This window comes from Spermophilus citellus (genome assembly GCF_964194105.1).
Source record: "Spermophilus citellus genome assembly, chromosome: 9".
Taxonomy (NCBI): domain Eukaryota; kingdom Metazoa; phylum Chordata; class Mammalia; order Rodentia; family Sciuridae; genus Spermophilus; species Spermophilus citellus.
The window spans coordinates 25,543,737-25,559,890 of NC_138191.1; the positions used below are offsets into that span (position 1 = coordinate 25,543,737).

The 16,154-nt window shown below is 44.8% G+C and overlaps 1 protein-coding gene across 1 annotated transcript; it reads right to left on the reverse strand.

Annotated features, from left to right (window-relative positions):
• Nucleotides 1-598: 598 nt before the first annotated feature.
• Nucleotides 599-5,879, reverse strand: LOC308655314 (glutathione S-transferase Mu 2). Its single transcript, XM_081305322.1, has 8 exons — nucleotides 5,722-5,879; nucleotides 5,345-5,420; nucleotides 4,824-4,888; nucleotides 4,457-4,538; nucleotides 4,257-4,357; nucleotides 3,277-3,372; nucleotides 3,087-3,197; nucleotides 599-1,084 (listed from the first exon to the last, which is right to left on the reverse strand). Exons 1-8 carry the CDS (start codon nucleotides 5,755-5,757, stop codon nucleotides 995-997), a joined length of 657 nt encoding a protein of 218 aa, XP_081161448.1. The 5' UTR covers nucleotides 5,758-5,879; the 3' UTR covers nucleotides 599-994.
• Between the last annotated feature and the right edge of the window lie 10,275 nt (nucleotides 5,880-16,154).

A 16,154-nucleotide genomic window follows, 5' to 3' on the forward strand; every position in this document is an offset into this window, starting at 1 on the left:
GGATTCCATGGCCACAGGAGGAAGCAAGATTGCATGCATAAAGGGGTCCTTTATTCTCTAGACAGCCTCCTAGGCTGCCTGCTCTGAGGGTGTCAGAAATGGGACCAGGAAGTCTCAGACCCCTTCAGACCCCACAAGCATCCTGGTAACCTAGCCTATACCAGGAACATGAGTCAGTCCCTCAGGAGTAGCTGGAAACGGTGGCGAGTACAGGGAGCCAAAGGCGATTAAACAAATGCTGAGCAAGTGGGGTCGAGTCTTCACTGAGGACCAGCCAAGGCTGTTTGGCAGGGAGCTCAAAGGGAAACAGGGGTGAGCACCAGGCAAGAGGGGTCTTTTGCAGGGACATAGAACAATGAACTGAGATCCAAGGAAGACAGTCACACCATCTTCAAATGCTCTAAAGAGCCTCCTGAGGCCACCAGCTTTGAGGGTATTAGAAACAGAAACCAGGACTATCAAACCCCCTCCATCCTGCCAGAATCCTTGTGAACCCTCCAGCCATTTCTAGTATCTAATCCCATGGGAATGGCAGTGACACTTGGCAAATCCAGGGAGGAAAACTTGGAATGAAACAAAATGCCAGCAGGTTTGTTTCAGGCTTTATTGTGATCAGACCAGGCCTGGGCAGCTGCCGCTCTGGGGTCTGAGCTGCACACAAGGGAATACTGGATTTTCAGACAGTTCTCAGAGCAGGGGTGCAGTCAGCTCTGCAAATCAGAGCCAAGGATTCATGGTTGAATTACACAGAGAAGCAAGAGGGAAGGGACATTGCTGAAGAAGACTGAGAAATGAAGCAGGCAGAGGTTCCAAAGGAGGAGGGATTGAGTGGAAGAAAGGGAGCCAAGGAGGCCTTGCAGAGGAGGAGGGAGTGGAAAGAGGAGCAAGGACTTAGAAGACTGGTGCCTGGGTGCAGAGAGCCAGCTGTGTGAGGAACCCGGGGCCAGCAGGGCCAAGGACGGCTCCTTCCTCTCAGTCTGGGTGTTACAGCCTCTTACTTGTTGCCCCATGTGGCCATCTTGGAATACATAGGTGTTGGGAGGAAGCGGCTGGACTTCATGTAGGCAGAGATCTTCTTCAGGCCCTGTGAGTGGTGAGAGGAAGCAGGAGCTCAGGGCTGCTGTCCCACTGGGCTGGAGCAGCCCCAGTGCAGGAGCAGCCCTGCCAGGACAGCGCCAGTGCTGAGCAGCACACAGTCACCACAGTTTCTGGGGTCTGGAAGGACACCCTTCAGGGACATTCTTCAGTTTGCAGTGACTGAAGAGAGTATGCACCCTGTGCAAAATGCATTATATGCAGTAGAAATTGCAATGCAGCTTAGAAAACCCACTCAACAACCCAGCAAGATTGATCATGTATCACCATCTATCAGGAGGGAACCTGAGGTGCAGGGAGAGGGTTTAGGGAACTTCCTCATGCTCACACAGCTAGAAAGTGGGAGGGGCTGGAGAGAGCCTGGCTCTTGCCTTTCCAGTTCTGTGCTCTCTGCTCCACTCCCTTCCTGTGCCCCGACAGGAGGCCCTGTCACTCCCCCTTTGCAAAAACATTGTCCTTTAGGCATTAAGAATTATTCATGCCTGTATTTCACACAGAAATGGGATTTACCAGGACAAAGGGGCAGAGAACAATCCGTTGCCTGTTGGAAGAGTAAAGACCTCACCGAGTGACTCACAACATAATTTCACGAGAATTTTTTGGATGATCAGAGACACAGGGAAGAGCCACAAAGAACTGCTGGGCAACAATCTAATCTGTTTCCTGAGAATAGAAAGTCCAAATGTCTCCACCTGGTACCGGATCCCAAGCTACTAAGCCCAAACTAGCTCATTTCCAACTCTTCCACTACCCAGGCCATCTCGCTCTTAGTTATATCATGCCTTCCTATCAGGAGAATGTCTGTGGAGATCGTGTTCAAGGAGATGCAGGGCTGCCTCTAGCCAACAAGTCAGGCTCAGGAGGTCTCAGGCTGAAGCTCTCCAGTCCCCGCCCCTCCAGTGCTTCCTTCCCACAGTCCTGCCAGCTCTTGGATAAACCCAAAGGCCACTCAGCAGGGACCAGGGCCAGAGCTGATGAGAAGTAGCTGAGGAAGCACATCGTGACATGAGGATTGGGAAGAGAAGGGAGCTCGCTGGCCCTCTTCAGATCAGCACCAAAGTAGGTTTTGCTGGTGACAAAAAGTGGACCTGGGGAGATCTTTTGAGTTTTTCTGAGGTGATGTGCAGGTTGTCCTCCTTGGCAACGATGTGGCACCACTGGCAACTCTTGGTCAGGTGCCTGCTGTTCCCTGCTGCACTCAGTCCCAAGATGGGGCCTCCATACATGTCCACTGGGCCTGACACCAAAGCTCATGTGGAGGAGACACTGAATAAAAGTGAATATCAGTGTACGACCCCAGCTCACACACAGAACACTTGAGATATTCAAGAGGAGAGAGGATGACGGCTGAAAACAAGATCCCAACCATCCAAAGAGCCATAATAAAGTCCCCAAGGGTCCCCACATATGTATTCACTCAGCAACAGCCACCATCCTGGGGTCCCTGTGCTTCCTTGGGTGGCATCTGATGGAGCCAAGCCTGCTGCAGAGCAGCTCTCAACACTGTCTGGGCCTTGCTCTGCCAGTCCCCCAGCCTCACCTCAGCCTCCCACCTCCAGCTGCACACACCCTGCCTCACTCTCCCCCTGCACAGCATCGTGGGCTGTGAAACCCAGGCTGCATGAGGGCCTGAGGTTGCTCCTTCTGACAGAAGGCAGGACAGACACCCACCAGGACCTTAGAAGCCAAGGCTGACAGAGAGCTCAGCACAGCGTCCACTGGACCTGGGACCTTGAACAAATGACTTCCCCTCTACAGTCCCAGTTTCCATCTCTGTCCAACGTGCCTGATAATTCTATCTAAAGCCTTGCAGGTTGTTGTGTCAATAAATTTGTCACAGTGGAGATAACATGTGGCCAAGGGTCCTAACAGAAATCCAGAACTCAAAATGTACTCCTTGTTCTTTTTGTAACCTATGGGATTCAAAAATACTTCCCGGAAAGCAGAAAGGAAAAAGGGCATTGAAGAGTGAAAAAGAGCAGGAGCATCACCTCAAAGCGGGACACGAAGTCCTTCAGGTTTGGGAATGCCTCCAGGCACTTGGGTTCAAACACACGGTGCTGGTCCAGGACATCATAAGTGATGAAATCCACGTAGGTGATCTGCAGAAAGCTGAGGATGAGTGGGCATGAAAATCTCTACCCTGGAAAGAGTGACACCTCCAGACTCCTCCCCTTTTACCTTGTCCCCTGCAAACCAGGGCCGCTTCCCCAGGAACTGTGAGAACAGCTTTATCATCTCAGGCATGGCCTCCAAGTACTCAGGCTTCTTTTTCTCCTGAGGCAGAAATCAGCTGTCACCAGCCTCAGACAGGAGCTCCCTGCCTGAGGGGCTGGCATCAGCAGTGGTGTGCATGGCCCACCTGCCAGGGCTCGGCCGCCAACTTCCCTCAGCCTGTGTCAGGGTGAGGTTTTCATTCCCTGCAACACCACTGCTTAGACTCCTATCTGGTAGCATCTCCCATCTCTCAGAGTGATGCAAAGTCAGACAGGAACACAACATGGTCCCTGAAACTGTCTCTCACCACTCATGGGTCCAAACCACCTCCTGGGAGTCAGACTCAGTATCTGGCAGGTACCCAGGAAAACAGACAACGTTCTACCTAGTGGGGTGGCAGAAGTTCCGAATAGACATTTGAATAGTGTGCATAAAGCTGAGATGTGTTTGATATTGAAAGGAGGAAGGGAAAGGACAGAGCTTCTCTGGAGGACTCTGAGCTGCCCCTTAGGAAAAGTCCCCATTCATGCTGGAGTCAAGGACGCCACTGTGCAGACATCTGAAGAGCAGGCCACATTCCACTCCCCTAACCTGTACTTTCCTTTGTCATGGTTTGAGTCTCTGTGCTCCAGCAGGAGGCACATGATGTGAAGGGCCGTGGAAGAGGTCAGGGACAGGAATGAAAGGGGTTTTAAAGTACACATGAATGTCTATGAAGAGACTGTTTAAGCTGGGGAGTCCGAACCCTATCATAAGAATGGTGGGGATTGTTTCAAGTCTGTTTGTCAAGATGCTGTTTTATGAATGTCACTCTGTTGGTAGAACAGGAAAGCATGGAAAATCCCTACTACTACTTAATGCAAATAGCATATCGGTCCACTGAAGATGCGAATGGAAAACTTTAACTCTCTAACCATGTCTGGTCCACACAGTGGGAGACTCACAAAGTCAGGGTTGTAGCAGAGCATGATGAAATGCATGCGGACGTCCACAACCTGGTTCTCCAAAATGTCCACACGAATCTTCTCCTCTTCTGTCTCCCCACCTGTAGTCCATGCAACAGAGGTGCACCCTCAGCCTCCTACCCCAGCCAAGTCAGGGACACAGCAACCATCCCCCACACCCTGCAGCCAGCCCCACTCACACAGGTTGTGCTTGCGGGCAAGGTAGCGCAGGATGGCGTTGCTCTGGGTGATCTTGTGAGGCCCATCGATCAAGTAGGGCAGCTGGATGGACAATCAAGGAAAATCAAGAGAGACACCAGGTCTCAGTCCCCTCTCCCTAATTTAGGGATGTAAGATATTTGGCACTCACTGTAACTGTCCTTAGGAATCCCTATGTAAATACACTGTTCAATGAATGAATGACCTGGGACACAGATCATCCCAGAAACACAGTATGGAGCCAGGAATGAGAGTAGTAGATGCACTGAGCCCAGAAACTCTAAGCAGGGCATGTAGATAAGGAAGGGATTCAATCACTTTCCCCAACCACCCATCCCCCACACCTACATTGGGAAAGTCCAGGCCCAGCTTGAATTTCTCATTCAGCCACTGGCTTCTGTCATAGTCGGGAGCTGTGAAGAAAAGATGTTGTGAAAACAAACCTCTCCTGAGTCCAACCTCCCTTTCCCAGGATGCTCCTAACGGGTCAGGGACAAGACCCTGGAGATGGTGGATCTGGAATCTGAGCCACTATCTTAGATCCCAAGGTTTGGGAGGAGGAGGGTGAAGGAGAAATCTGTAGTAGGGGTCCTGGACCTACATGACTAAGGCTTTCACATAGTTTTGGCAAGCCTTAATAGGGAACCCAAACCAAACATAAACAGAGGGATAACCAGAAACTCCACTCCCCAAATCCTGTGTTACAAGATCACGTTGCACCCTCCCCAGTCCTTTTGGGAAAGAGTCCAGCAGGAGGAGTTCCGGAGAACTCAACACCAGTTCTGTGTAGTCAGAATAGCCGAGCTTGAGTTGCTGGGCACCAATCAACAGAAGCCCTGAAGGGACCCGAACCCGAGGGGTGCCATTACCGTCCCCCATGATGTATTTCTTCTCCTCATAGCTTGAGTCTGTGTATTCCAGGAGCAGGCGGATGGGGTGAGCCAGCTGGGACAGAGAGCCCAAGGTGCAGGTCAGAGATTTAGAGACCCCTGCAGTATGACTTCATCTCCTCCGGGTGACCACCCCCCCGCCCCTGTGACCACCAATTCCCAAGCACGCACACTCACGTGCAAGCAAGCTAATGCGTAAACACGTTCTCAGAAGTTTGAGAGCTGAGCGCTGAGACCCCCTGCCGGCTAATCCAGCAAATCCAGAACTGGATCCACCCCGTGCAACTGCACCCCATCTGCTCCACTGGTCCCCGCCTCGCTTCCCCTTCCAGCCGCCAGGAAAAACCCTCGCTCACCCCGCGGATGTTCCAGTAACCCAGTATCATAGGCATGGTGCTGGCGCTCGTGAACAGAGACGACTGGCCTCGGTGGGACTGCGCGGGGGCTTTGTCGCAGCGAACAGAGAAGGCAGGGGCGGGACCGGGTGGTCAGTTCCGCCCTGCCCCTCTTATGCACCGCCCTCCCCTGAGAGACTTCCGGGAAACCTGAAGCCTAGCTCCATCTGTCCCTAAGGGGAGACAGGATTAAGATCCTATCCAGCCTCAGCCCCATAGGGCAAGGAGAAAATCTGTGGGCCCTGAAGCCGAAGGCAAGGCTCTGTCTTCCAACAGCTTTCCACCCACCAATAAACCCCCACGGGGTCCACCAGGAGCTGGCAGTGCACTTGGAGACCAGACATATGGTGACAAGAGCAAGGGTTTTCTCTCTTCCCAACATCCTTCCATCACTCAGCCCAGTTCCCTGGGGTTCAGACGGCTCATGCTGCCATTGGCACCTCCCCTGTTAGAAGGGAGACAGGAGGAGGTTCAGGGAGGACCCTAAAGGACATCAAAAAGGACAGAGCTGGGCCAGGGCCAATCCTCAACTGTCCAGGTCCCTGTATTTTAGCCTGACCCTGACTCCTGACCCATGTGTACTCTTGGTATCAGAGGGTGACTCAAATGGCTTTTGAGGCCACTCTGGGATCTGCATCCTGCATCCCTCATCAGGATAACATGATACCCAAATAGATTGCCAACTTTTTTCCTGAGAAGCCAGGGACCATTTCGAAACAAAGAGAGGTGAGATAAATTGTATCGTTGTTGATTTACCTGTATAAAGGATCTTAAAAGACATAATGGAAATATGAAAATAGATGAGTGGAACTAAAAATGAAATGGGTTTACATGTTAAAGGGCAAGATTGTTGCTCTGCAGGAAGTAAAGTTTGGAAATTAGCTAAGACTTTATTGGGACTGCAGGGTGTGAACCCAGCATGTCAATAAAGGTTTCCCACCACTGGGACAAGATATGGGGTGGGCGTGGAGCAACACAGGCAGAGGTCACCTCATCCCTATCAACTCAGAGAAGTCACATATTCTTCAAGTCACTATGAATATGGGGAGCTCTGAGGCCACACCACTTGGGCTTGCAGAATGCATTCCCTGTTGCAAATGCTGCCTCCAAGTTCATTTAGGGTTCATGCACACAGCTCAGGTTCCTGGACCTTGTTCAGAGTTAGGTTACAGCCTTAGGCCTCCATGTGAATTGCCCTGCAGGTTTGTCCAGAGCAAGACCATCTCACCAGGCGCATGTGCACACAAACAAACACATGTGCGTGCAAAATACCTCCCCTGGGATCTGCTATTGTTCTCATGACACTTTAAAGATTTGTCATTCTCAGTTTTCTACATCTTAAGCTAAAATTTTATCTTCAGATAAAATTCTACAGAAATTACAGGAAAAAATCATTTTTATATGCTAACATTAAATAGAATCATAATTCTGAAAGGCATAGGATGGATATTGTATGTTGGTGTTCATCCATCTGGTCCCTTCCTTTTCTAAATTTTTTTTTAGTTGTAGATGAATACAGTATCTTTGTTTTATTTATTTATTTTTTGTATGTGGTGCCGAGGATCGAACCCAGTGCCTCACGCACGGGAGGCAAATGCTCAACCACTGAGCCACAGCCCCGGCCCCATGGTCCCTTCCTTTTTGAAAATACACTTGTGAATATGCTAACACAGAGATACCCCTTGACTAAGACTGTCTATAAGCTTAATTACAGTTTGACTATTAAGAACTGGAAGTCAGATGGGAGCTACAAGGAGGAGATTTTGGAAATATGAGACATATGTAGTGTTTTTATTTTTTATTTATTTCTTACATACATGACAATAGTGGAATGCTTTAACATTCATAATTATCCATTCACAGCACAATTTTTCATAACTCTGTATATAAAGTATATTCATGCCAAATTATGCCATTATACATGAGCTCTCTTTTTGCATTACAATTCTTAATACACCTTTATACCACAATTTATCATATCTCTGTTTGTATATAAGGACCCTTCCCTTTTCACAATGTGCACTGGTTGGCTTCCTGTCCTCTAGTATCCTATCAATCCCCCAATCAGTAGATCAGGTGACTCACTGGCATGGCAAAGCCCTTAGTGGGGACCTATTTTTCCATGTGTTTTGGCTAACCTAAGAGGCAAGGACCAAAATATTGGCCATTTTTTCCTGAGCCTTTTAAACTTTCTTGCATTTGGGCTTCAAATTTTGGTTTTAAAACATCCAGAAGGCCTGTCTCGTCAGTCTTTAAGTGGGAGTAATGGGTCTTAACTTTAATGTCTGTAATTTTACAGTTATCTCTTTTGTTTAATTAGCATCAATATAAGTACTAGAAATTAGCATTGTACTATATCTATCCTGCTCCAGATGGTGGCAGACCTGGGCTTCAACCACATGGGCTGGTTCTGCAGACTGCAGGATGCTGGAGTTAGGGGTTCATGGAGGCATCCACCAAAATTTCAAAGGAAGGCCTGGGAGGCCAGGCAAAGTGCAACAGGGTTGTAGTACCTGTGGGCTCCCCCTGAGAGGGCAAAGTGTGGAGATGTGAGGAGGAAGTCAAAGTTGCAGTGGAGACTCCCAAGAGTAAGAAATGCCAGTAATGTGGGACATCATCCTAGGAAAGCTGCAGGTATTGAGTAGAGGCAAGTCAACAGAAAGGCTGCTCGGGATGCAACCAACAATGTAAACAAAAATAATGAAAATGGTTTTGGCCCCATAATGAAAGCACAAATAACCAGGACAGGAGCAGACTTCATGGATCAGCTATGCCTTTTATTTAGCACCAGAGTCAGCCATCAGAGGGGCTCATTTTCTGGGTAGAAAATGGCCCCCAGTTACAGAAAGTCTATGGGTTTATATAGGTTACATTGGGAAGTGACTCAGCCCGTGAAGACTTTAACAGGACATGAGTAAAAGGTTGAAAAAATTTGGAACTTGTTTTTTACTGGATACTGTTTTTACTAGGCTAGGTTTTTACAGTGCAAGGTGGAGGGTTCAGAGCTCAATGTTCAGTTTTTAATCTTGTCTTCCAGAGTTCATTGTATTGTCACAGAGACAGGATTAAGATGTCATTTCACTGTTATTAAAATTTACTTTGGAAAGGATCAATACTTGTCCTCTTCCCAGCAACTGCTATTTTCAGACTGATGGTTATCTCCTTCTCAGGGGAAGGATCAATGTTTTGGCTTCTCCCTCCCACTCTCCTCCCAGGCCACACACTGTCTTGGGGAGTTGTCATTTCAGGCTGTCATTTCCAAATCCTTCAACCAAGGCCACAGATATGGAGCTACACAAGCCCTTTGGAAAAAAGCATCAAGATGCCATGTACCCCAGATGCCAGACATGGAGTTATAGCACTTGTTTGCACAGATGGATTTCAGTCTTGCTTTGGTCCTATCTCTTCTTTCTACATCCCTTATTTGTGAATGGAAATGTTTACTCTGTACCTTTATATACTGGATACTTGTAAATTGCTTTTAATTTTATAGGAGCTCACCATGCAAGATTGCCTTGAGCCTCAGAGAAGACTTAGGACTTGAACTTTGAGCAATCTCGGAACTATTGAGACTATCGGGGACTCTTGGGAATGAACCAACTGTATTTTGCATTGTCAGATGAGTGTGGGATTTGGGGGGGGCCAGGATGGAATGTTATGGTTTACATGTGGTGTCCCCCAAAAGCTCACATGTAAGACAATGAGAGAAGGTTCAGAGGAGAAATGATTGGGTTGTGAGAGTCTTAACACAATGAATGAATTAATCCCCTGATAGAGATTAACTGAGTAGGAAGTGAAGTGGTGGGGTGTGGCTGGAGGAGGTGGGAATTGGGGGCATGGCTTTGGGGTTCATATTTGTATCTGGTAAATGGAGACCTCTCTTTCTGCTTCCTGATCTCCATGTGAGCTGAATCCCACTGACACACTCTTCCACCATGATGTTCTGCTCACCTGGAGCCCTGAGGAATGGAGCTGGCCTTTTATGGACTAAGACCTCTGAAACCATGAGTCCTCAAATAAACTTTTCCTCCTAAAATTGTTCTGGTCAGATTTTTTAGTCACAGCAGTTAAAAATCTGACTAAAACTATATATATATATATATATATATATATATATATATATATCTATATCTATATCTATCTGTCTCACAGGATTAAAGGTGAATTCACCAGAAAAAGTGAGCTAAAAAAAAGACAGATAATTCTCCAAAAACTGTAATGGCCATAATTAATCTAGAAAAGGACCATATGGAACATGTTGGGTTTATTGATTGTTTATTTTTTTATACAGGTATTGAACCTAGGTATACTCAACCACTGAGCCACATTACCAGCCCTTTAATTTCTTTATTTCAAGACAGGGTCTCACTAAATTACTTAGGGCACTGCTAGTTTGCTGAGGATGGCTTCGAAATGCAATCCTCCTGCCTCAGACTATCACATTCTGGGATTACAGGTGTGCACCACTGTCCCCAGCTCCTTCATGTGGAACGTCTTTGTCAGACCAGAGTGTACTTTTGGATCAAAGTAGTCAACCAGATATTTAAGGAATGTCGGGGGAGCTGGGGTTATAGCTCAGTGGTAGAGCATTTGCCTAGCATGTGTGAGGCACTGGGCTTGATTCTCAGCACCACACATAAATAAGTAATAAAAAAAATAAAGGCCCATCAACAACTAATAAAAAAGTTTAAAAAAAAAAAGAATATGGGGACCCATGAAGTTCTCAGGAAAATGTTTTTTTAAAAAAATAAACTTGTACTATAGCATCATATCCTTTTATTTTTTCCTCCAACAGGATTTATTTTATTTTTAATTGTAGGGGGACACAATACCTTTATTTTATTTGTTCATTTTTATGTGGGGCTGGGGATTGAACTTAGTGCTTCATGCGTACTAGGCAAGCACCCTACCACTAAGCTACAACTCCAGCCCAGGATTTTTTTTTTTTAATCTCCTGTACCTGAAGATAAAACCCTGCAGGAATTAGGGTGTTTTCAGACATTCCCGGGCCAATCATGTGAGTTTCCTGAAGCTGAGTCCCTTAAATTTGGGGTAACACCTGCTACGTTATTTTCAAAGCCAAAGGTAGACATTTTAAGCATTCTCAAAAGGCCTAGACCTGGAGCAACCGGCCTTTCCAGATCTCCTTCCCCTTGGTCTCCCCCTTTCTGTAGTATTTAGGAAGGAACTTACTGAAAGAGTAGAATCCCAGAGTTCAAGAAAAGTCCTCCATCAATTTGGATTTAAAAGTGACATCTTTTTCCCACCTCTGGTTTCAAACTGGTTTGGGCAATTGGTCATGCAACTCCAATCATAAGATGGTGTTATTGCTCCTGTTTCCCTCAGGAGCCCTCTCTCCCCATCCTCCTGCTGGTATTTGGGTCAGGTTTGAGTACAGAAAGGCATTAGGCATTTCTTCCCCCGGGTCTGAGGGTCAAAAGAATCCCAGGGTATAAGTACTACTTGTATCAGATGGAGTGTCCCCCCTCTGAAAGACAAGGAGGAAGAAGACATCCCACATGGCATTCCTTCATTGTTCCTCCACCAGGTTGAAGTGTCACTCAATCCCCTGTGGACCTCAAAGCTGCTGGGATCACTCCTTGAGACCTATCTAGGACTTTTGAGCCATTCAATTAGTCACCCCTTACAGATGCACCACTCAATGTCCCTTCCCTCAAAGTCTTTTTTATCTACTATGATGTTCAAAATGTGAGCAACCATGTAGTGAGGCTTGACTCAGGCTGGTTGGATTAGTTGCTCTTATCAATGAATTATTTAAAATTCCCTTTCTTAGTGTAATTTCCCAATGAGAAACTCTGATTCTTCTGTATTGTGTTTACCCCAAATTATGGAGGCACTATAGACAGTGTTGAGCATCCAGAGGAAACAGGCCAATAGCTCTCTCTCTCTCTCAGCTATTGTTCTAAGAGAGAGACACGGTCCTGAGGGCCTGAAACAGTTTTCAGCCTTTCCTGATGTTTGCATTTGTCATTATACTCATAATTAGGGCCCTTAAAGTCCTGTTATATCTATTGTAAAAAGTAATCTATTTTATAGAGTCAAGGATGATGTCCCCACTGTAACAGGTCCAACACTGGAGCCCTGGAGGGGAGAAGGAGTGGATGACAATAGACTGTGTTATCCTTATTTAACCAAATAGGTAGAGAGGCTATCTATTGATGAATGAATAATGAAAACGTGGTACATATATACCAAGGAATACTATTCAGCCATAAAAATTGTGATTCTGCCATTTGTCAAAACATGGATGGCACTGGAGATCACTTCATTCAGTCAAATAAGCCACATACAGAAAGACAAATGCTTCAAGAACTCACTCATTTGCGAAATATAAAATGTTGATCTCATAGGTTTTGAGAGGAGAATGGTGGTCACCAGGGGCAGGGAGAGGAGAAGAGAAGAGAAAGGAGTCAAAGTTAATCAATGAGTACTAAGTTGCAATTAGATGGAAGCAGGAAAGTTGGGTGTGCCATTGCACAGTAGGATTTTCTACAGATAATGATAATGTGCTGCATATTTCCAAACTCCAGAAGTAAGGATTTTGAATTATTTCACTACAAAGAAACAATATGTACTTAAGGAGATAAATATGTTGAACACAATTGAAACATTACATGGTACACAAGAAATGTGGATGATTTCTTGTTTTAAAACAGTATGAAGCATGAGTTTTTTGTTTTCCTCTTTCCTGATTTCAGAACTAGATTAAAGACTTGTTGGTGAAGGAGCCAGCGATGGAGAAAAATGCAGAAATGTAATTTCAGGGCAGAAAATTGTAATTTCATGGGGTGGTTGGACTTAGTTCTGAAAGGGCTGCCATTGTATTGAGGGGGGAGATGACTATATTTATTAGAATCCTGGAGGCATTTGGAAGGCAATGGAGCCCCTAGCAGATTTCCAAAGACACAGCACATCTTCTTCATTCTTTATCTTTTTCTCTCCTCCTCTTTCTCTTCCCTTTTCTTTCCTCTCCTTCTCCTTCCCCTCCTCCTCCTCCTCCTTCTCCAGGTTCTTCTACTTCACCATTAAAAATAGAGTATTTGTTGAGGGCCACAGCCAAGTCAGGATGACACATGGCATTTTTGCCAGAAGGGAGTGGTTGAGAGGTGATGCCAGCAAGCCATTGAGATGATGATGGTTATGTTAAGCTGTGTATTCAGTTGTATATTAGACCCCAGCTGTCCAACTCGGCCTGCAACTTTGGAGTTCTTGCAGGGATTCCTGGTGAGTTCTGGTTGGTTGGGGAAGTGCTGGAGAAGGGATTTCCAGAGGAGGGATTTCTGGTTGGTGTGTGGTGTGTCCTGGGAGAAGGCTGCGTGCGTGCCTGGCATTCGCAGGAGTGCGGAGAATAAAGGAGTTCCTGTTTTGAACCTACAAGGCTGTGTGGCGGCTCGGTTATTTTGTGCCCAGCCAGACTGTGGCAAGTATTATTTCATAACCCTAACCCTAACCCTATGATGAATTCTCTGTAAATTTTGAAGGTCTTAAGACAGCAGGTCAAGACATAGTATTTTGTATTTAAGGTGCTACAATAGGTACCTGTCCTATTTTCTTTTCTGTCTCCCTTTATGGACTTTCACTCTATTTTCCTCAAAGAATTCTCCATGGATTTTATTTGAATTAGAAAAAACTTGGAAGACAGTGGTAGTCATATATGACTGAGGTTTTCCCCTTTCCTTTCCTTTTTTAATTTCCCGGTGCTGGGGATTGAATCCAAGGTCTTGTGCTTGCAAAGATTAGCACTCTATGAACTGAACTATATGAACTGCACCAGCCTCCCCTCCTTTTTTTTTTATTTCTTACAGAATGAGCTGTGTTTCTGCCACAACAGGGATAGAATATACTTATAAAAAATTAAATACTGGAGAATCTGCCTCAAGGATATTTTGCTGTCACCTTTTACTTATTTATTTCAGTTGTATATGGACTCAATGCCTTTGTTTTTATGTGGTGCTAGGATCAAACCCAGTGTCTCACACTTGCGAGGCAAATGCTCTACCACTGAGCTACAACTCCAGCTTTTGCTGTTGCCTTTTAAAAAATTATTAATTCAAACAGATATTTTGAATTATTTCTTATAATCATAAATGGGGAAATACAATAGTTTTCAAAAGTTTTCTCCAAAAGTAGCTGGAGACTGTATCCACCAGTCTCAGACTTACAAGAGGTAATATGTTGCTGTTGTCATCGTAAAGTTGCTTCATAGTAAGCTGACTTACTAAGAAGAAATATTTGAGTTGTCCTGTGACCATTGATTATTTTATCAAGGATACCAGCCCTTGAAGTTCAGAAGTAAAAGAAGGAAATTTGCAGGCTTGCTGCAATAAACTCAGGGTCAGAAAAGTGCTACCTATTGTAGCGCTTAAAATACATAATAGTATCTTTTAACCAGCAAAATATTCCCTTCCCTGTGAAACTATACAGGCACGTCCTTACCATTGACTACATTATTTTTAGATTCAAGTAATGGGTCTGAGCAGTTTCCAACCATTCATCTAAATCTGCCAGCAAATTCCTCTGTATTTCAAAGCCAAAATCATTCATGCAAATACTTAAAACACTCAAGTGTAAAGCACAAGTTGACTTCATATCTTCCCAAGGGAGTGGCCATGTCTCTACACAGGGAGGTCTATTGAAGGTTTTTTTTTTGTTGTTGCTGCTGGTAATGGTGGTGGTTTTGTGATAATGATTATAAGTTTTTGTTCTGTCATTGTGTTAATTTTTAACTATTTCTAGGAAATAACTATAAACTAATAGCTTTATTTTAATTCTGAAAGGAGAAAGAACACAAAAATTTTCTGAAGGATTATTTAAAAAAATTTTATTCCAAAATTTATGGAATGATCATTATCAATTAAGGTTCTTAAATAAATGTATTGTGACTCAATGACATGCACAATGTGTGTTAAACTGTCATCTGTGGCCCACCTGTATCAGAATCATCAGTTTGTTAAACTGTGTCTGCATCACTATCACCTGGGATATTTACATAAAGAGGCAGATCCTCGATTAGAGTCCCATAACCACTAAAGTGCTTTATACTGCAGCCCAAGGAGTCGCTACCACAATCCCCATAGCTGACTGTGAAACAGACCCCCTTTGAAATGAAAATCTTCAAATTCTTTTTTAATTTTGATCTTTAAAATGACAATGAAGGTTGATGGACTGCCTGGCCCTCTTGGGCACTGCAAAGGGGAACATACACTTTGAGACAGGTTCCTGATTAACACAGTCTAGCTAAATACACACTTGGGCATTTCCTGCCTTTCCCCCACACTGTGTCCTGTTTTTATAAAAGCTTTCCATGCCTCACAGTCATCAAAGATGAAGACAGGTCAAAGAAAATGTTCTTCTCTATCTTGCTCAAACCCAGGATGGAAAGAAACCAATTCTCCATTGCCATCCTGACTCCTGAGTTTTAATGCTGCAGAACAAACAGCAAAATATGTCCTTCCCTGTGAATTTGTAAAGGCACATCAAAAGTTTAAGAATCACTTGTCTTATCTTAGAAATTCTTGAAAAATGGCAAGGAGGAAAAATTGTCACTTTTTAAAACTTAGACCTCAGAATTAGCCAATAAATTTCTTCACGACAGTTTTATTTTCTATTCTTTTAAAGATTTTTATCATTTTTTAATATTAATTTTTAAATTTATTCTAATTAATAATATATGATAGTACTGTACACAAATGGAGCACTTCCTCTGGCTGAACATGGTGCAGAGTCAACACCAGTAGTGTAGTCACAAATGTATATAGGGTATTAAAGTCCCTCTCATTCCACAATCCTCCACACCTCCACACCCCTCCCTTTACCTCCCTCCCCTCTGTCCAATCCAAGGTTCCTTCATTCCCCACCACCCTGCTTTATAGATCAGCATCTGCTTACCAGATAAAACATTCAGTCTTTGTTTTTTGGGGTATGGCTTATTTTATTTTCTATTCTTAACACTTGTTCTAGGGACTAATATAGAAATGGGAAACAAAGACAAAAAAAAAAAAAAAAAAGAAACTATTTATACAAACTTTGCTTTAAAAGAAAAAAAAAGCCACTGAAAGACCGTTACAGTTTCACCCTGCCTGCCATCAGTGATGTTGGCCTTCAACGTATGGCTACAGCAACATAAATAAACCTCTATCTTACATTTACGCATACTAGGAGCACTCTGAAGACACAAAGGAGGCTTCAGTACAATTGGGGCCTGGCCCACACCACTAAGAAACAAGTAGAGGCTGCCATATGCAAGACTTTGCATAGGCTTGGTGTGGACATCAGTCTCATATTCCCCTGAGGGAAGTTAGATTAGCAAAATGGCACAGCATATTTAATGTGGAGGAGTCGGGGCAGTAAAATTTGGAGAATGAGTGAATAAA

What these genes read in the sequence shown, in the direction of transcription:
- LOC308655314 (XM_081305322.1), bottom strand. Translation starts at nt 5,757, where the DNA reads ATGCCTATGATACTGGGTTACTGGAACATCCGCGGG. An exon ending in TGCCCGCAAGCACAACCTGT is followed by an intron (nt 4,358 to 4,456) that starts GTGAGTGGGGCT and finishes CATGGACTACAG; the next exon opens with GTGGGGAGACAGAAGAGGAG. An exon ending in ACTTCGTGTCCCGCTTTGAG is followed by an intron (nt 1,085 to 3,086) that starts GTGATGCTCCTG and finishes CACCACTCACAG; the next exon opens with GGCCTGAAGAAGATCTCTGC.